Below are 23,082 nucleotides of genomic sequence, written 5' to 3'. Positions count from 1 at the left end.
CTTCTTCACTTTGAAATGAAAGAAGTCTCTCTCTCCCCTCCTGTGCTTCCTCCCTCCTCCAGTGCGTCAGGTACGGTATATACAGCCATAGACATCGCTACAGGCCAGGAGGTGGCCATTAAACAGATGAACCTGCAGCAGCAGCCCAAGAAGGAGCTCATCATCAATGAGATCCTGGTCATGAGGGAAAACAAGAACCCCAACATAGTCAACTACCTGGACAGGTGAGACACACACACACACACACACACACACACCAACATCGTTTACTAGACAGGTGAGACACACACACACACACACACACACACACACACACACACACACACACACACACACACCAACATCGTTTACTAGACAGGTGAGACACACACACACACACACACCAACATTGTTTACTAGACAGGTGAGCACACACACACACACCAACATTGTTTACTAGACAGGTGAGACACACACACACACACCAACATTGTTTACTAGACAGGTGAGACACACACACACACCAACATCGTTTACTAGACAGGTGAGACACACACACCAACATCGTTTACTAGACAGGTGAGACACACACACCAACATCGTTTACTAGACAGGTGAGACACACACACACACACCAACATCGTTTACTAGACAGGTGAGACACACACACACCAACATCGTTTACTAGACAGGTGAGACACACACACACACCAACATCGTTTACTAGACAGGTGAGACACACACACACACACCAACATCGTTTACTAGACAGGTGAGACACACACACACCAACATCGTTTACTAGACAGGTGAGACACACTCACACACACACACACCAACATCGTTTACTAGACAGGTGAGACACACTCACACACACACACACCAACATCGTTTACTAGACAGGTGAAACACACACACACACACACCAACATCGTTTACTAGACAGGTGAGACACACACACACACACCAACATCGTTTACTAGACAGGTGAGACACACACACACCAACATCATTTACTAGACAGGTGAAACACACACACACACACACACACACCAACATCGTTTACTAGACAGGTGAGACACACACACACCAACATCGTTTACTAGACAGGTGAGACACACACACACCAACATCGTTTACTAGACAGGTGAGACACACTCACACACACACACACACCAACATCGTTTACTAGACAGGTGAAACACACACACACACACCAACATCGTTTACTAGACAGGTGAAACACACACACACACACACCAACATCGTTTACTAGACAGGTGAGACACACACACACACACCAACATCGTTTACTAGACAGGTGAGACACACACACACACACACGCACACCAACATCGTTTACTAGACAGGTGAGACACACACACACACACCAACATCGTTTACTAGACAGGTGAGACACACACACACACACACCAACATCGTTTACTAGACAGGTGAGACACACACACACACACCAACATCATTTACTAGACAGGTGAAACACACACACACACACCAACATCGTTTACTAGACAGGTGAAACACACACACACACACCAACATCGTTTACTAGACAGGTGAGACACACACACACACACCAACATCGTTTACTAGACAGGTGAAACACACACACACACCAACATCGTTTACTAGACAGGTGAAACACACACACACACACCAACATCGTTTACTAGACAGGTGAAACACACACACACACACCAACATCGTTTACTAGACAGGTGAGACACACACACACCAACATCGTTTACTAGACAGGTGAGACACACTCACACACACACACACCAACATCGTTTACTAGACAGGTGAAACACACACACACACACCAACATCGTTTACTAGACAGGTGAGACACACACACACACACCAACATCGTTTACTAGACAGGTGAGACACACACACACCAACATCATTTACTAGACAGGTGAAACACACACACACACACACACACACACCAACATCGTTTACTAGACAGGTGAGACACACACACACACACCAACATCGTTTACTAGACAGGTGAGACACACACACACACACACACGCACACCAACATCGTTTACTAGACAGGTGAGACACACACACACACACACAACATCGTTTACTAGACAGGTGAGACACACACACACACACCAACATCGTTTACTAGACAGGTGAGACACACACACACACACCAACATCATTTACTAGACAGGTGAAACACACACACACACACCAACATCGTTTACTAGACAGGTGAAACACACACACACACACCAACATCGTTTACTAGACAGGTGAGACACACACACACACACCAACATCGTTTACTAGACAGGTGAAACACACACACACACACCAACATCGTTTACTAGACAGGTGAAACACACACACACACACCAACATCGTTTACTAGACAGGTGAGACACACACACACCAACATCGTTTACTAGACAGGTGAGACACACTCACACACACACACACCAACATCGTTTACTAGACAGGTGAAACACACACACACACACCAACATCGTTTACTAGACAGGTGAGACACACACACACACACCAACATCGTTTACTAGACAGGTGAGACACACACACACCAACATCATTTACTAGACAGGTGAAACACACACACACACACACACACACACACCAACATCGTTTACTAGACAGGTGAGACACACACACACACACCAACATCGTTTACTAGACAGGTGAGACACACACACACACACCAACATCGTTTACTAGACAGGTGAGACACACACACACACACCAACATCGTTTACTAGACAGGTGAGACACACACACACACACCAACATCGTTTACTAGACAGGTGAGACACACACACACACACCAACATCGTTTACTAGACAGGTGAGACACACACACACACACCAACATCGTTTACTAGACAGGTGAGACACACACACACACACCAACATCGTTTACTAGACAGGTGAGACACACACACACACCAACATCGTTTACTAGACAGGTGAGACACACTCACACACACACACACCAACATCGTTTACTAGACAGGTGAAACACACACACACACACCAACATCGTTTACTAGACAGGTGAAACACACACACACACACCAACATCGTTTACTAGACAGGTGAGACACACACACGCACACCAACATCGTTTACTAGACAGGTGAGACACACACACACACACGCACACCAACATCGTTTACTAGACAGGTGAGACACACACACACACACCAACATCGTTTACTAGACAGGTGAGACACACACACACACACCAACATCGTTTACTAGACAGGTGAGACACACACACACACACCAACATCATTTACTAGACAGGTGAAACACACACACACACACACCAACATCGTTTACTAGACAGGTGAGACACACACACACACACCAACATCGTTTACTAGACAGGTGAAACACACACACACACACCAACATCGTTTACTAGACAGGTGAGACACACACACACACACCAACATCGTTTACTAGACAGGTGAGACACACACACACACACCAACATCGTTTACTAGACAGGTGAGACACACACACACCAACATCATTTACTAGACAGGTGAAACACACACACACACACACACACACACCAACATCGTTTACTAGACAGGTGAGACACACACACACACACACAACATCGTTTACTAGACAGGTGAGACACACACACACACACCAACATCGTTTACTAGACAGGTGAAACACACACACACACACACACACCAACATCGTTTACTAGACAGGTGAGACACACACACACACACACACACCAACATCGTTTACTAGACAGGTGAGACACACACACACCAACATCGTTTACTAGACAGGTGAAACACACACACACACACCAACATCGTTTACTAGACAGGTGAGACACACACACACACACACCAACATCGTTTACTAGACAGGTGAGACACACACACACACACGCACACCAACATCGTTTACTAGACAGGTGAGACACACACACACACACCAACATCGTTTACTAGACAGGTGAGACACACACACACACACCAACATCGTTTACTAGACAGGTGAGACACACACACACACACCAACATCATTTACTAGACAGGTGAAACACACACACACACACCAACATCGTTTACTAGACAGGTGAGACACACACACACACACCAACATCGTTTACTAGACAGGTGAAACACACACACACACACCAACATCGTTTACTAGACAGGTGAGACACACACACACACACCAACATCGTTTACTAGACAGGTGAGACACACACACACACACCAACATCGTTTACTAGACAGGTGAGACACACACACACCAACATCATTTACTAGACAGGTGAAACACACACACACACACACACACACACACACACACACACACACACACAACATCGTTTACTAGACAGGTGAGACACACACACACACACCAACATCGTTTACTAGACAGGTGAGACACACACACACACACCAACATCGTTTACTAGACAGGTGAGACACACACACACACGCACACCAACATCGTTTACTAGACAGGTGAGACACACACACACACACCAACATCGTTTACTAGACAGGTGAGACACACACACACACACCAACATCGTTTACTAGACAGGTGAGACACACACACACACACCAACATCATTTACTAGACAGGTGAAACACACACACACACACACACCAACATCGTTTACTAGACAGGTGAGACACACACACACACACCAACATCGTTTACTAGACAGGTGAAACACACACACACACACCAACATCGTTTACTAGACAGGTGAGACACACACACACACACCAACATCGTTTACTAGACAGGTGAGACACACACACACACACCAACATCGTTTACTAGACAGGTGAGACACACACACACCAACATCATTTACTAGACAGGTGAAACACACACACACACACACACACACACCAACATCGTTTACTAGACAGGTGAGACACACACACACACACCAACATCGTTTACTAGACAGGTGAGACACACACACACACACCAACATCGTTTACTAGACAGGTGAAACACACACACACACACACACACCAACATTGTTTACTAGACAGGTGAGACACACACACACACACACACCAACATCGTTTACTAGACAGGTGAGACACACACACACCAACATCGTTTACTAGACAGGTGAGACACCACACACACACCAACATCGTTTACTAGACAGGTGAGACACGCACACACACACCAACATCGTTTACTAGACAGGTGAGACAGACACACACACACACACACACACAAACCAACATCGTTTACTAGACAGGTGAGACACACACACACACACCAACATCGTTTACTAGACAGGTGAGACACACACACACACACGCACACCAACATCGTTTACTAGACAGGTGAGACACACACACACACACCAACATCGTTTACTAGACAGGTGAGACACACACACACACACCAACATCGTTTACTAGACAGGTGAGACACACACACACACACCAACATCATTTACTAGACAGGTGAAACACACACACACACACACACCAACATCGTTTACTAGACAGGTGAGACACACACACACACACCAACATCGTTTACTAGACAGGTGAAACACACACACACACACCAACATCGTTTACTAGACAGGTGAGACACACACACACACACCAACATCGTTTACTAGACAGGTGAGACACACACACACACACCAACATCGTTTACTAGACAGGTGAGACACACACACACACACACGCACACCAACATCGTTTACTAGACAGGTGAGACACACACACACACACACCAACATCGTTTACTAGACAGGTGAGACACACACACACACACCAACATCGTTTACTAGACAGGTGAGACACACACACACACACCAACATCATTTACTAGACAGGTGAAACACACACACACACCACATCGTTTACTAGACAGGTGAGACACACACACACACACCAACATCGTTTACTAGACAGGTGAAACACACACACACACACCAACATCGTTTACTAGACAGGTGAGACACACACACACCAACATCATTTACTAGACAGGTGAAACACACACACACACACACACACCAACATCGTTTACTAGACAGGTGAGACACACACACACACACCAACATCGTTTACTAGACAGGTGAGACACACACACACACACCAACATCGTTTACTAGACAGGTGAAACACACACACACACACACCAACATCGTTTACTAGACAGGTGAGACACACACACACACACACACCAACATCGTTTACTAGACAGGTGAGACACACACACACCAACATCGTTTACTAGACAGGTGAAACACACACACACACACCAACATCGTTTACTAGACAGGTGAGACACACACACACACACCAACATCGTTTACTAGACAGGTGAGACACACACACGCACACCAACATCGTTTACTAGACAGGTGAGACACACACACACACACCAACATCGTTTACTAGACAGGTGAGACACACACACACACACCAACATCGTTTACTAGACAGGTGAGACACACACACACACACCAACATCATTTACTAGACAGGTGAAACACACACACACACACACACCAACATCGTTTACTAGACAGGTGAGACACACACACACACACACACACACAACATCGTTTACTAGACAGGTGAAACACACACACACACACCAACATCGTTTACTAGACAGGTGAGACACACACACACACACCAACATCGTTTACTAGACAGGTGAGACACACACACACACACACCAACATCGTTTACTAGACAGGTGAGACACACACACACCAACATCATTTACTAGACAGGTGAAACACACACACACACACACACACACACAACATCGTTTACTAGACAGGTGAGACACACACACACACACCAACATCGTTTACTAGACAGGTGAGACACACACACACACACCAACATCGTTTACTAGACAGGTGAAACACACACACACACACACACACACAACATCGTTTACTAGACAGGTGAGACACACACACACACACACACACCAACATCGTTTACTAGACAGGTGAGACACACACACACACACACACACACACACACCAACATCGTTTACTAGACAGGTGAAACACACACACACACACACACACACACACACACAACACACAACATCGTTTACTAGACAGGTGAAACACACACACACACACACACCAACATCGTTTACTAGACAGGTGAGACACACACACACACACCAACATCGTTTACTAGACAGGTGAAACACACACACACACACACCAACATCGTTTACTAGACAGGTGAGACACACACACACACACACACACACACACACACCAACATCGTTTACTAGACAGGTGAAACACACACACACACACACACACACACACCAACATCGTTTACTAGACAGGTGAAACACACACACACACACACACACACCAACATCGTTTACTAGACAGGTGAGACACACACACACACACCAACATCGTTTACTAGACAGGTGAAACACACACACACACACCAACATCGTTTACTAGACAGGTGAAACACACACACACACACCAACATCGTTTACTAGACAGGTGAGACACACACACACACACCAACATCGTTTACTAGACAGGTGAGACACACACACACACACCAACATCGTTTACTAGACAGGTGAGACACACACACACCAACATCATTTACTAGACAGGTGAAACACACACACACACACACACACACACCAACATCGTTTACTAGACAGGTGAGACACACACACACACACCAACATCGTTTACTAGACAGGTGAGACACACACACACACACCAACATCGTTTACTAGACAGGTGAAACACACACACACACACACACACCAACATCGTTTACTAGACAGGTGAGACACACACACACACACACACACCAACATCGTTTACTAGACAGGTGAGACACACACACACCAACATCGTTTACTAGACAGGTGAGACACCACACACACACACACCAACATCGTTTACTAGACAGGTGAGACACACACACACACACCAACATCGTTTACTAGACAGGTGAAACACACACACACACACACACACCAACATCGTTTACTAGACAGGTGAGACACACACACACACACACACACACACACACACTGTAACGGTTTTCTAGTGGTGATGAAAGAGAGTCGGACCAAACTGCAGCGTGTCGATTGCGATCCATGTTTAATATACCAAAGAAACACGAACTTACAAAAAAACAATAAACGAAACCGAAACAGCCTATCTGGTGCAAACTAACAACGAGTACACATAGGACACTAAGGACAATCACCCACGACAAACTCAAAGAATATGGCTGCCTAAATATGGTTCCCAATCAGAGACAACGATAAGCACCTGCCTCTGATTGAGAACCACTCCAGACAGCCATAGACCTTGCTAGACAACCCACTAAGCTACAATCCCAATACCACCACCAAAACCCCAAGACAAACACACCACAATTACAAAAACCCCATGCCACACCCTGGCCTGACCAAATACATAAAAATAAACACAAAATACTTTGACCAGGGCGTGACAGAACCCCCCCCCTAAGGTGCGGACTCCCGAACGCACCTCAAAACAATAGGGAGGGTCCGGGTGGGCGTCTGTCCATGGTGGCGGCTCCGGCGCGGGACGTGGACCCCACTCCTTTAATGTCTTAGTCCCCTCTCCCTTCGTCCCTGGATAGTCCACCCTCGCCGCCGACCATGGCCTAGTAGTCCTCACCCAGAACCCCACTGGACTGAGGAACAGATCGGGACTGAAGGACAGCTCGGGACCGAGGCAGCTCGGGACTGAGGGGAAGCTCGGGAGTGAGAGAAAGCTCAGGAGTGAGAGAAAGCTCAGGAGTGAGAGAAAGCTCAGGAGTGAGAGGAAGCTCAGGAGTGAGAGGAAGCTCAGGAGTGAGAGGAAGCTCAGGAGTGAGAGGAAGCTCAGGAGTGAGAGGAAGCTCAGGAGTGAGAGGAAGCTCAGGAGTGAGAGGAAGCTCAGGAGTGAGAGGAAGCTCAGGAGTGAGAGGAAGCTCAGGCAGGTAGATAGATCTACCAGCTCCTGGCTGGCTGGTGGTTTCAGCAGATCCTGGCTGACTGGCAGATCCTGGCTGACTGGCAGATCTGGAAGAGTCTGGTTGACTGGCAGATCTGGAAGAGTCTGGTTGACTGGCAGATCTGGAAGAGTCTGGTTGACTGGCAGATCTGGAAGAGTCTGGTTGACTGGCAGATCTGGAAGAGTCTGGTTGACTGGCAGATCTGGAAGAGTCTGGTTGACTGGCAGATCTGGAAGAGTCTGGCTGACTGGCAGATCTGGAAGAGTCTGGCTGACTGGCAGATCTGGAAGAGTCTGGCAGACTGGCGATGCTGGGCAGACCGGCGGCGCCGGGCAGACTGGCGGCGCCGGGCAGACTGGCGGCGCCGGGCAGACTGGCGACGCTGGGCAGACTGGCGGTGCTGGGCAGACTGGCGGTGCTGGGCAGACTGACGACGCTGGGCAGACTGACGACGCTGGGCAGACTGGCGGTGCTGGGCAGACTGGCGATGCTGGGCAGACTGGCGATGCTGGGCAGACTGGCGATGCTGGGCAGACTGGCGATGCTGGGCAGACTGATGGCGATGCTGGGCAGACTGGCGATGCTGGGCAGACTGGGGGCACTGGCGGCGCTGGGCAGACTGGCGGCACTAGCTGCTCCATATAGGCTGACAGCTCTGGCGGCTTCTTACAGACTGACCGCTCTGGCGGCTCCGTGCTGACTGGCAGCTCCTTGCAGACTGGCAGCTCCTTACAGACTGACAGCTCCGTGCAGACTGACAGCTCCGTGCAGACTGACAGCTCCGTGCAGACTGGCTGCTCCATGCAGACTGACAGCTCTGGCTGCTTCATGCAGACTGACAGCTCTGGCTGCTCCATGTAGACTGGCTGCTTCATGCAGACTGGCAGCTCGGGCTGCTTCATGTAGACTAACAGCTCTGGCTGCTCCATGCGGACTGACAGCTCTGGCTGCTCCATGTAGACTGACAGCTCTGACTGCTCCATGCAGACTGACAGCTCTGGCTCCTCCATGCAGACTGACAGCTCTGACTGCTCCATGCAGACTGACAGCTCTGGCTGCTTCATGCAGACTGGCAGCTCTGGCTGCTCTATGTAGACTGGCTGCTTCATGCAGACTGGCAGCTCGGGCTGCTTCATGTAGACTGACAGCTCTGGCTGCTCCATGCGGACTGACAGCTCTGGCTGCTCCATGCAGACTGACAGCTCTGGCTGCTCCATGCGGACTGACAGCTCTGGCTGCTCCATGCGGACTGACAGCTCTGGCTGCTCCATGTAGACTGGCTGCTTCATGCAGACTGGCAGCTCTGGCTGCGCTGAACAGGCGGGAGACTCCTGCAGCGCTGTGTCGGAGGAAGGCTCTGGCTGCGCTAAACAGGCGGGAGACTCCGGCAGCGCAGGAGAGGAGAAAGGCTCTGGCTGCGCTAAACAGGCGGGAGGCTCCGGCAGCGCTGTAGAGGAGGAAGGCTCTGGCTGCGCTAAACAGGCGGGAGACTCCAGCAGCGCAGGAGAGGAGAAAAGCGCTGGCTGCGCTGAACAGGCGAGGCACACTGAAGGCCTGGTGCGTGGTGCTGGAACTGGTGGTACTGGATCGAGGACACGCACAGGAAGCCTGGTGCGGGGAGCTGCTACCGGAGGGCTGGGGTGTGGAGGTGGTACTGGATAGACCGGACCGTGCAGGCGCACTGGGGCTCTTGAGCACCGAGCCTGCCCAACCTTACCTGGTTGAATGCTCCCGGTTGCCCTGCCAGTGCGGCGAGGTGGAATAGCCTGCACTGGGCTATGCAGGCGAACCGGAGACACCGAGCGCAAGGCTGGTGCCATGTAAGCCGGCCCAAGGAGACGCACTGGGGACCAGATGCGTAGAGCCGGCTTCATGGCATTTGGCTCGACGCTCAATCTAGCCCGGCCGATACGCGGAGCTGGAATATACCGAACCGGGCTGTGCACCCGCACTGGAGACACCGTGCGCTCCACAGCATAACACGGTGCCTGCCCGGTCTCTCCAGCCCCCGGTAAGCACAGGGAGTTTGCGCAGGTCTCCTACCTGGCATAGCCATACTCCCTGTAAGCCCCCAAGAAATTTTTGGGGCTGACTCTCGGGCTTCCATCCGCTCTGCCGTGCTAGCTCCTCATAATGCCGCCTCTCTGCTTTTGCTGCCTCCAGCTCGGCTTTGGGGCGACAATAATCTCCAGGCTCATTCCAGGGTCCTTTACCGTCCAATTCCTCCTCCCATGTCCATAACTCCAGGTGGTGCAACCTCTCCCACTGTAGCTGCTGCTGCTCCTGCTGCTGCTGCCTCTGTTGCCTCTTCTCCTGTTGCTCCTTTGGGCGGCTACACTCCCTGGTTTAGCCCAGGGTCCTCTCCCGTCGAAGATCTCCTCCCATGACCAGAAATCCTTGGTGAGCATCTCCTTTTCGGCTGCTCCTGCCTGTTGACACGCCGCTTGGTCCGTTGGTGGTGGGTGATTCTGTAACGGTTTTCTAGTGGTGATGAAAGAGAGTCGGACCAAACTGCAGCGTGTCGATTGCGATCCATGTTTAATATACCAAAGAAACACGAACTTACAAAAAACAATAAACGAAACCGAAACAGCCTATCTGGTGCAAACTAACAACGAGTACACATAGGACACTAAGGACAATCACCCACGACAAACTCAAAGAATATGGCTGCCTAAATATGGTTCCCAATCAGAGACAACGATAAGCACCTGCCTCTGATTGAGAACCACTCCAGACAGCCATAGACCTTGCTAGACAACCCACTAAGCTACAATCCCAATACCACCACCAAAACCCCAAGACAAACACACCACAATTACAAAAACCCCATGCCACACCCTGGCCTGACCAAATACATAAAAATAAACACAAAATACTTTGACCAGGGCGTGACACACACCAACATCGTTTACTAGACAGGTGAGACACACACACACCAACATCGTTTACTAGACAGGTGAGACACACACACACCAACATCGTTTACTAGACAGGTGAGACACACACACACACACACCAACATCGTTTACTAGACAGGTGAGACACACACACACACACACACCAACATCGTTTACTAGACAGGTGAGACACCACACACACACCAACATCGTTTACTAGACAGGTGAGACACGCACACACACACCAACATCGTTTACTAGACAGGTGAGACAGACACACACACACACACACACACACAAAACCAACATCGTTTACTAGACAGGTGAGACAGACACACACACACACACACACACACACACAAACCAACATCGTTTACTAGACAGGTGAGACACACACACACCAACATCGTTTACTAGACAGGTGAGACATGCATACAAACGCACACATTGACATGTAAACACAAACACACTTTCAAATGTAAACACGCACACATTAGTTGCGAGAACTATATATCTTCATCTTGTCTTTCGTCTCCTTCTTCATCACACACCCTAACTCACTCACACCATATCATATCTTCCCCTTACCATTGAGGAACTGGTACAGTGGTGATATTTGGTGTTACAATCAAATCAAATCAAATCAAATGGTAACATGGCAGTGGTTGTTGTGTTTCTGTAGTTACCTGGTGGGGGAGGAGCTGTGGGTGGTGATGGAGTATCTGGCTGGAGGTTCTCTGACTGACGTTGTCACGGAAACCTGTATGGACGAGGCTCAGATCGCTGCTGTGTGTCGGGAGGTCAGTGCTGCTGCGTGTGTGTGTGTGCCTGGCTTGTTGGCCTGCTTGCTAATTCAGAAAGTGATGCCTTGAGCACTTTTGTACATCTGTCTGTCTCTCTCTGTCTCTCTCTGTCTCTCCAGTGTCTGCAGGCCTTGGAATTCCTCCATTCCAACCAGGTGATTCATCGTGACATCAAGAGTGACAACATCCTTCTGGGAATGGACGGATCAGTGAAACTCAGTAAGTAACACACTTGGGGTTGGACATGGGCATTAATGTGCAGTGTCTCCATTTGACCAGCAGTGGGCACTCATAGTCTGTGTTCTAATGCGGTACTACCACCTTAGACTTATACAGTGCATTGGGGTGCTATGTCCTATTCTAACGTGTGTTCTCTCTCTCCTCTCTAGCTGACTTTGGGTTCTGTGCCCAGATCACTCCAGAGCAGAGTAAGAGGAGCACCATGGTGGGGACTCCCTATTGGATGGCTCCAGAGGTGGTGACCAGAAAGGCCTACGGTCCTAAAGTTGACATCTGGTCTCTAGGCATCATGGCTATAGAGATGGTGGAGGGAGAACCCCCTTACCTCAACGAGAACCCACTCAGGGTAAGTGTGTGTGTGTGTGTGTGTGTGTGTGTGTGTGTGTGTGTGTGTGTGTGTGTGTGTGTGTGTATAATGACCCCTGTCTGTCCTGTCCTATTTCCTAGGCGTTGTATCTGATTGCGACCAACGGGACTCCAGAACTTCAGAACCCAGAGAAACTGTCCTCAGTCTTCAGAGACTTCCTCAACTGCTGCCTGGAGATGGATGTGGAGAAGAGAGGGAGCGCTAATGACCTACTACAGGTAGAGAGGGAGCGTAATGACCTACTACAGGTAGAGAGGGAGCGCTAATGACCTACTACAGGTAGAGAGGGAGCGCTAAATGACCTACTACAGGTAGAGAGGGAGCGCTAAATGACCTACTACAGGTAGAGAGGGAGCGCTAAATGACCTACTACATGTAGAGAGGGAGCGCTAATGACCTACTACAGGTAGAGAGGGAGCGCTGACCTACTACAGGTAGAGAGGGAGCGCTAATGACCTAGGTAGAGAGGGAGCGCTAAATGACCTACTACAGGTAGAGAGGGAGCGCTAAATGACCTACAGGTAGAGAGGGAGCGCTAAATGACCTACTACAGGTAGAGAGGGAGCGCTAAATGACCTACTACATGTAGAGAGGGAGCGCTAAATGACCTACTACATGTAGAGAGGGAGCGCTAATGACCTACTACAGGTAGAGAGGGAGCGCTAATGACCTACTACAGGTAGAGAGGGAGGAAGGTTAGGGGAAGTATGCCTGTGGTGAATAAGGTTGGTTTGAGCATCATACCACATCACTAGTTTTACCAGTTATAAACTAAATCCATCTTTCCTCTCCTCCTCCTCCTCTCCACAGCACCAGTTCCTGAAGGTGGCCAAGCCTTTATCCAGTCTGACTCCTCTCATCCAGGCAGCCAAAGAAGCAGCTAAGGCTAACCGCTAACCTGCTAGCTGCTAACCCCACAGATCACCCCTTCATTCTCTCTCTCTCTCTCTCCTCTGTCGCTCTCCCCCACTGGGGCAAACAAGACCCAGACAGGGGGTGTTTCAGGGGGTCCCATCCCCCTCAACCCCTTGACCGATCACGGTGACTGTGGGAAGGACGCTCTTACTGATGTCATCGCTGGTACAAATATACTGATCGGATTGGAGGAGAGATTCAGGCCCAAAGACTCATGGGAGTTGTAGTTTCAGCAGGACAGTGGCTGTGGACTGGATCTTATCTGACCTTTGAACTGTCTGTTTGTTGATGTCTGACTGTTATTTTCATGTGTTGAAAAAGTGCATTTTAGTTTGATCTTTTCTTATGTGTTTTGTTTTGTGGAGAAGGGTTTGGTTGAAAGTGTAATGAAGAGACACAAGGTTGTACTATTGATATCAGCTCAGTCCCAAACTGCACCCTATTCCCTACATAGTGCACTACTTTTGTCAAAAATAGGGTGCCATTTGGGACGGTCTTTCACGTCTGATCAAACGTTGGAATTCTATCTCCTTATCTCTCCCTCTCTTTCTCTGTCTGGCAGAGTGAGATGACACGCATGACAAACCTTTTTTATGGAATGTCTAGAATCATAATACAATAGTGATGATAATGATGGTACATGAAGGATGCCTGTGTACAATACAGTATAGAAGAACATATCTAAATCCTATTTTCCAGTACAATCGTTGCAGTACAATGTTGAACTGATCCTAGTCCCAACCCTCTGAAGATAGTGTACATTACATGTGAAAAAACTGCTCTTAAAGAACCAGAAGAATATTGTCTGCATTCTTTGTTTAGCAACATGCTTTCTTTATGCAGATGGCGCTGAAGAATACCACCGTACCATTAAGAAGTATACTTTCTACCAGGTTTGGCTTTGTTCTGTTTTTAAAATCTCGTGTTGAAACTGCCTTTGGCCTTAAACTGTCTCACAGGTGGAAGAGTTCCAGCAGACAGTTGAACAAACTCTAGTCTCTCTCACCAGACTCAGTGCTCTGCACGCTCCTGCGGCTGTGAGAAGAGACTACACAACCTTCAAATCTTGTCAGTTCCCCAGACTACTGTAGCCCACCTGAGGTTAGACAGGTTTAGAACTAGGATAGACTGGATTGAACTTGCCCAAACTGGTTTAGACTGGTTCAGAGAAGGGTGGTGTAGTTATTGAAGTCTTCTCTTCCTGTGTATTGGAGCCATAGTTATGTTTATCAAATGATTGGATTATTTTGACTGAGACAAATAAAGTAAAGAAAACGCTGTATGGTGGATAGAGTCTGGCTGTCTGTAAATCCGTTTCGGGCTGTTGTGTGTACCCCTGGTTAGGTCTGTTTATATAAAGTGTTATTGTCATTTTAAGTGTGTCAGCTCCTCTAAGAGGGTTCTCATCTGAATGGGAAATTAGACTCGTCACTGATTAAACTGGTAATTACTGTTGCCACAGTCTTAATCTGCCAGGCTAGACAAAGGGTATGTGTGTGTCTGTCGTAACCCATCAGCTCTTTATTTCTAGCCCTTTTTTCTCTCTCTCACTGCCTCCAAGTCTCTGTCTCTGTCTACTTCTCTCTCTCCATCTCTGGGAGAATCTCAATTGCGTACTCCTTGCATCCTCTCTCCTTGACTCTTACTCAAAACCCATTGGATGAGAAAGCCAGAGGTCCCACTCCTCTGGCCTTCTCCTCCAATTGGTTTTGAGAAGGAGGCAAGGCGAGAGGACAATCAGGAGTATGTCATTGAGATTTTCCCTCTGTCTATTCTCTCCACCTCTCTCCCTTGTACGTTCTTCCCCATCCTGGGCTGGTAGACTGATGATGCTCATTCTTGCTGAATCGGCACGAGAGAGAGAGAGAAGAGATGTGGAGGAATGGCAGAGTGTGACATCATCAGTGACATGGGCAAACAACCACAGGAGCAGAGGAGAGAAAACAAAGGAGAAAAACGGGGAGACCCAAGGAGAGAGTGATCAAGACACAGGCTCAGAGTTTGGCTCTACTCAAGGGGATGGTGTGTCTGCTCTCCTTCATGTAATAATGTATGTGGGTGTGTCTGCTCTCCTTCATGTAATAATGTATGTGGGTGTGTCTGCTCTCCTTCATGTGGGTGTGTCTGCTCTCCTTCATGTAATAATGTATGTAGGTGTGCCTGCTCTCCTTCATGTAATAATGTATGTGGGTGTGTCTGCTCTCCTTCATGTAATAATGTATGTGGGTGTGTCTGCTCTCCTTCATGTAATAATGTGTCTGCTCTCCTTCATGTAATAATGTATGTGGGTGTGTCTGCTCTCCTTCATGTAATAATGTATGTGGGTGTGCCTGCTCTCCTTCATGTAATAATGTATGTGGGTGTGTCTGCTCTCCTTCATGTAATAATGTGTCTGCTCTCCTTCATGTAATAATGTATGTGGGTGTGTCTGCTCTCCTTCATGTAATAATGTATGTGGGTGTGTCTGCTCTCCTTCATGTGGGTGTGTCTGCTCTCCTTCATGTAATAATGTATGTGGGTGTGCCTGCTCTCCTTCATGTAATAATGTATGTGGGTGTGTCTGCTCTCCTTCATGTAATAATGTATGTGGGTGTGTCTGCTCTCCTTCATGTAATAATGTGTCTGCTCTCCTTCATGTAATAATGTATGTGGGTGTGTCTGCTCTCCTTCATGTAATAATGTATGTGGGTGTGCCTGCTCTCCTTCATGTAATAATGTATGTGGGTGTGTCTGCTCTCCTTCATGTAATAATGTATGTGGGTGTGTCTGCTCTCCTTCATGTAATAATGTATGTGGGTGTGCCTGCTCTCCTTCATGCAATAATGTATGAGGGTGTGTCTGCTCTCCTTCATGCAATAATGTATGTGGGTGTGTCTGCTCTCCTTCATGTAATAATGTATGTGGGTGTGTCTGCTCTCCTTCATGTAATAATGTATGTGGGTGTGTCTGCTCTCCTTCATGTAATAATGTATGTGGGTGTGTCTGCTCTCCTTCATGCAATAATGCTCTTTGGCCATCTAGAGGTTTCAGGAACAGCTTTTACTAGCTGAGGGTTGTCAAAGTCCATTATGTCTGCTTGGTAAGGTACTATTGTCATTACATGTGTTACAGATTACCAAGAGCTTCACTGCCTCAAATTAGAGAAACACACACACTGTAGCCTAGGCTACTAAATAGTGATCAATTCGAATATAAAATCTGTCGGTGTGGTTAAGTCGGTTATGTAGCACCAGTCTAGTCTGAGCTTCAAACAACCTTTTCATTTTCTGCCAAAGAACGAGCGTAATAGTTTCAGCCTATTTGTATCATTATTCCTTACTGTAATTATAGATGCATGTACTGTTAGCAACAGGTGGGAGTGGCCGTCTCTCTACGGCGTGTGCTGTCGTACTTTCTCTGGCGCGAGACAAACGCGGCTCTGATTATACCACCAGACTGCAGGAGGCTGCGGCAACACAGATCGCGTGCTTTTTTTTCAACGGATAAACAGAATAATAACGGCCGACTAGCTTTTATAATCACCGTCCGGTAAGTGTAAAATAGTTCCTAGCACAGTAAACGGTGGTAATATGAACCAACCGTTGTGCATTTTCTTGTTTTATTATTGGTTAACTAATCCCATGCATTTAAAGGCGGATCATCCTCTCTTGTGCTACGGGCAACCTACCGTCACGAAAGAATAGTAGTTTACTGGGCTATTCTACAAATATATAAATAAAACGATGACTGACTATTCGTTAGTATTCATTAGTAGGCCGTAGATTGATCAGTGAACACTATGATCATAACAGTTGATTGAATGAAGATTGATAGATTGCGTCTGCTGCTATGTCGAGTAGTCATTATCTCCGTGGAGACCGACACACGGAGGGAATGACCAGGCGGTTCTGTTGGACACCGGTACATTTCTAGACTTACAAGATCTATCTGTTTCTTTCGGGGTCCGGCCTGTGTTTATTCTGTTATGTATGTGACGGTCCAGGAATATGAGGGTACACAGCATAGCCTACAAATCTCTCTCTCCCTCATCCCTTCTTCTGTCCATGATTAGCCTGGATGCTGTTTTAGTTTAGGTATTGCATTGGTGCTGGGCTAGCTCAACTGCTTTTTGGATGGGTGCTGGTGTATTGGTATGATTATTTTTTATGGGTGCTGGGGTATAGCATGGGTGGGAAGCGTATTGGTGCTGGTGTATAGCTTGGATGGGAAGCCTATTGGTGCTAGTGTATAGCTTGAATGGGAAGCCCATTGGTGCTGGGTTAAAGCGTGGATGGGAAGCATATTGGTGCTGGTGTATAGCTTGGATGGGAAGCCTATTGGTGCAGGTGTATAGCTTGGATGGGAAGCCTATTGGTGCGGGTGTATAGCTTGGATGGGAAGCCTATTGGTGCTGATGTATAGCTTGGATGGGAAGCCTATTGGTGCTGGTGTATAGCTTGGATGGGAACCCTATTGGTGATGGAATATATCTGGGGATGGGAAGCCTATTGGTGCTGATGTATAGCTTGGATGGGAAGCCTATTGGTGCTGGTGTATAGCTGGGGGTGGGAAGTCTATAGGTGCTGGGATATAGCTTGGATGGGAATCTTATTGGTGCTGGTGTATAGCTTGGATGGGAAGTCTATTGGTGCTGGAGTATAGCTTGGATGGGAAGCCTATTGGTGCTGGTGTATAGCTTGGATGGGAAGCCTATTGGTGCTGTTGTATAGCTGGGGGTGGGAAGTCTATAGGTGCTAGGATATAGCTTGGATGGGAATCTTATTGGTGCTGGAGTATAGCTTGGATGGGAAGCCTATTGGTGCTGGGTAAAGCTTGGATGGGAAGCCTATTGATGCTGGTGTATAGCTTGGATGGGAAGCCTATTGGTGCTGGGGTAGGCTTGGATAGGAAGCCTATTGGTGCTGGTGTATAGCTTGGATGGGAAGCCTACTGGTGCTGGGGAAGGCTTGGATAGGAAGCCTATTGGTGCTGTGGTATAGCTGGGGGTGGGAAGTCTATAGGTGCTGGGATATAGCTTGGATGGGAATCTTATTGGTGCTGGTGTATAGCTTGGATGGGAAGCCTATTGGTTCTGGGCTATAGCTTGGATGAGAATCCTATTGGTGCTGGGGTAAAGCTTGGATGGGAAGCCTGCTGGTGCTGGTATATAGGTTGGATGGGAAGCCTATTGGTTCTGGGCTATAGCTTGGATGAGAATCCTATTGGTGCTGGCGTATAGCTTGGATGGGAAGCCTATTGGTGCTGGTGTATAGCTTGGATTGGAAGCCTATTGGTGCTGGGATGGGAAGAAAATTGGTGCTGTGTTATAGCTTGGATGGGAAGCCTATTGGTGCTGGTGTATAGCTTGGATGAGAAGCCTATTGGTGCTGGGGTATAGCTTGGATAGGAAGCCTATTGGTGCTGGGATAAAGCTTGGATGGGAAGCCTGTTGGTGCTGGTATATAGCTTGGATGGGAAGCCTATTGGTGCTGGTGTATAGCTTGGATGGGAAGCCTATTGGTGCTGGGGTAAAGCTTGGATGGGAAGCCTGTTGGTGCTGGTATATAGCTTGGATGGGAAGCCTATTGGTGCTGGGGTAGGCTTGGATAGGAAGCCTATTGGTGCTGGTGTATAGCTTGGATGGGGAGCCTACTGGTGCTGGGAAAAGCTTGGATAGGAAGCCTATTGGTGCTGTGGTATAGCTGGGGGTGGGAAGTCTTTAGCTGCTGGGATATAGCTTGGATGGGAATCTTATTGGTGCTGGTGTATAGCTTGGATGGGAAGCCTATTGGTGCTGGGGTAAAGCTTGGATGGGAAGCCTGCTGGTGCTGTGTTATAGCTTGGATGGGAAGCCTATTGGTGCTGGGCTATAGCTTGGATGAGAATCCTATTGGTGCTGGCGTATAGCTTGGATGGGAAGCCTATTGGTGCTGGTGTATAGCTTGGATGGGAAGTATATTGGTGCTTGGAATAGCTTGGATGGGAAGCCTATTGGCTCTGGGGTATAGCTTGGATAGGAAGCCTATTGGTGCTGGTGTATAGCTTGGATGGGAATCCTATTGGTGCTGGGGTTGGGAAGAAAATTGGTGCTGTGTTATAGCTTGGATGGGAAGCCTATTGGTGCTGGGGTTGGGAAGCCTATTGGTGCTGTTTTACAGCTTGAATGGGAAGCCTATTAGTGCTGGTGTATAGCTTGGATGGGAAGCCTATTGGTGCTGGTATATAGCTTGGATGGGAAGCCTATTGGTGCTGGGATATAGCTGGGGATGGGAAGCCTATTGGTGCTGGTGTGTAGCTTGGATTGGAAGCCTATTGGTGCTGGTGTATAGCTTGGATGGGAAGCCTATTGGTGCTGGGGAATAGCTTGGATGGGAAGCCTATTGGTGCTGGTATATAGCTTGGATGGGAAGCCTATTCGTGCTGGGGCAAGCTTGGATAGGAAGCCTATTGGTGCTGGTGTATAGCTTGGGTGGGAAGCCTACTGGTGCTGAGGAAGGCTTGGATAGGAAGCCTATTGGTGCTGTGGTATAGCTTGGATGAGAATCCTATTGGTGCTGGCGTATAGCTTGGATGGGAAGCCTATTGGTGCTGGTGTATAGCTTGGATGGGAAGTATATTGGTGCTTGGAATAGCTTGGATGGGAAGCCTATTGGCGCTGGGGTATAGCTTGGATAGGAAGCCTATTGGTGCTGGTGTATAGCTTGGATGGGAAGCCTATTGGTGCTGGGGTAAAGCTTGGATGGGAAGCCTGCTGGTGCTGTGTTATAGCTTGGATGGGAAGCCTATTGGTGCTGGGCTATAGCTTGGATGAGAATCCTATTGGTGCTGGCGTATAGCTTGGATGGGAAGCCTATTGGTGCTGGTGTATAGCTTGGATGGGAAGTATATTGGTGCTTGGAATAGCTTGGATGGGAAGCCTATTGGCGCTGGGGTATAGCTTGGATAGGAAGCCTATTGGTGCTGGTGTATAGCTTGGATGGGAAGTATATTGCTGCTGGGAATAGCTTGGATGGGAAGCCTATTGGTGCTGGTGTATAGCTTGGATGGGAATCCTATTGGTGCTGGGGTTGGGAAGAAAATTGGTGCTGTGTTATAGCTTGGATGGGAAGCCTATTGGTGCTGGGGTTGGGAAGCCTATTGGTGCTGTGTTACAGCTTGAATGGGAAGCCTATTGGTGCTGGTGTATAGCTTGGATGGGAAGCCTATTGGTGCTGGGGTATAGCTGGGGATGGGAAGCCTATTGGTGCTGGTGTGTAGCTTGGATGGGAAGCCTATTGGTGCTGGGGGATAGCTTGGATGGGAAGCCTATTGGTGCTGGTATATAGCTTGGATGGGAAGCCTATTCATGCTGGGGCAAGCTTGGATAGGAAGCCTATTGGTGCTGGTGTATAGCTTGGGTGGGAAGCCTACTGGTGCTGGGGAAAGCTTGGATAGGAAGCCTATTGGTGCTGTGGTATAGCTGGGGGTGGGAAGTCTATAGGTTCTGGGTTATAGCTTGGATGGGAATCTTATTGGTGCTGGTGTATAGCTTGGATGGGAAGCCTGCTGGTGCTGTGTTATAGCTTGGATGGGAAGCCTATTGGTGCTGGGCTATAGCTTGGATGAGAATCCTATTGGTGCTGGCGTATAGCTTGGATGGGAAGCCTATTGGTGCTGGTGTATAGCTTGGATTGGAAGCCTATTGGTGCTGGTGTATAGCTTTGATGGGAATCCTATTGGTGCTGTGTTATAGCTTGGATGGGAAGCCTATTGGTGCTGGTGTATAGCTTGGATGGGAAGCCTATTGGTGCTGGTGTATAGCTTGGATGGGAATCCTATTGGTGCTGGGGTTGGGAAGAAAATTGGTGATGTGTTATAGCTTGGATGGGAAGCCTATTGGTGCTGGGGTTGGGAAGCCTATTGGTGCTGTGTTACAGCTTGAATGGGAAGCCTATTGGTGCTGGGATAAGGCTTGGATGGGAAGCCTATTGGTGCTGGGATATAGCTGGGGATGGGAAGCCTATTGGTGCTGGTATGTAGCTTGGATTGGAAGCCTATTGGTGCTGGTGTATAGCTTGGATGGGAAGCCTATTGGTGCTGGGGATATAGCTTGGATGGGAAGCCTATTGGTGCTGGTGTATAGCTTGGATGGGAAGCCTATTGGTGCTGGGCTATAGCTTGAATGGGAAGCCTATTGGTGCTGGGTTATAGCTTGGATGGGAATCCTATTGGTGCTGGGATGTATCTGTGGATGTGAAGCCTATTGTTGCTGGTGTAAAGCTTGGATGGGAAGCCTATTCGTGCTGAGGGTTGGGAAGCCTATTGATGCTGGTGTATAGCTTGGATGGGAATCCTATTTGTGCTGGAGTATAACTGGGGATGGGAAGCGTAATAGTGCTGGGGTGTAGCTTGGATGGGAAGCCTATTGGTGCTGGTGTATAGCTTGGATGGGAATTATATTGGTGCTGGAGTTGGGAAGCCTATTTGTGCTGGGATATAGCTTGGGCGGGAAGCCTATTGGTGCTGGTTAGCTGGGGTATAGCTGGGGATGATGATGTGGTGATGCTGGGAGAAAATGAACAACAGAGTCACTGTTAAGTTTAACACTATTTATAGACACACACACTGTCTGTAGCCCTGGCCTATGGTCATTGTTAAGCCTACGGTACAGGGCAGATACCAGATGGTGTATATTAGGCCATATAGTAATAACAATGAGTGTAATGGGAAGCCCCTTTCAATGTCAGCCATTGTGAGTGTACCGATGAGTTTACCAGTCATTGACAAGGTCAGGGGTCCATTGTCCATTCTACTCAGTCTAATTCTATGGTTTACAACACCAGCCCCTGCTACCATTTACAGTG

General features: G+C 48.2%; 1 protein-coding gene across 1 annotated transcript in view; it reads left to right on the top strand.

Annotated features, from left to right (window-relative positions):
- The window catches only part of LOC112234003 (serine/threonine-protein kinase PAK 1), a 72,613-nt gene extending 57,073 nt beyond the window's left edge, over positions 1-15,540 (top strand). The window contains 6 exon segments of the mRNA XM_042296109.1: positions 63-224; positions 12,618-12,735; positions 12,858-12,957; positions 13,128-13,324; positions 13,426-13,563; positions 14,156-15,540. Of these exon segments, the coding sequence (XP_042152043.1) occupies positions 63-224; positions 12,618-12,735; positions 12,858-12,957; positions 13,128-13,324; positions 13,426-13,563; positions 14,156-14,242 (802 nt within the window). The 3' untranslated portion in view covers positions 14,243-15,540.
- Positions 15,541-23,082: the final 7,542 nt, after the last annotated feature.

The sequence above is a fragment of the Oncorhynchus tshawytscha genome, linkage group LG13 (assembly GCF_018296145.1).
Source record: "Oncorhynchus tshawytscha isolate Ot180627B linkage group LG13, Otsh_v2.0, whole genome shotgun sequence".
In the NCBI taxonomy this organism is placed as follows: domain Eukaryota; kingdom Metazoa; phylum Chordata; class Actinopteri; order Salmoniformes; family Salmonidae; genus Oncorhynchus; species Oncorhynchus tshawytscha.
This window is presented reverse-complemented; position numbering and strand designations above follow the sequence as displayed.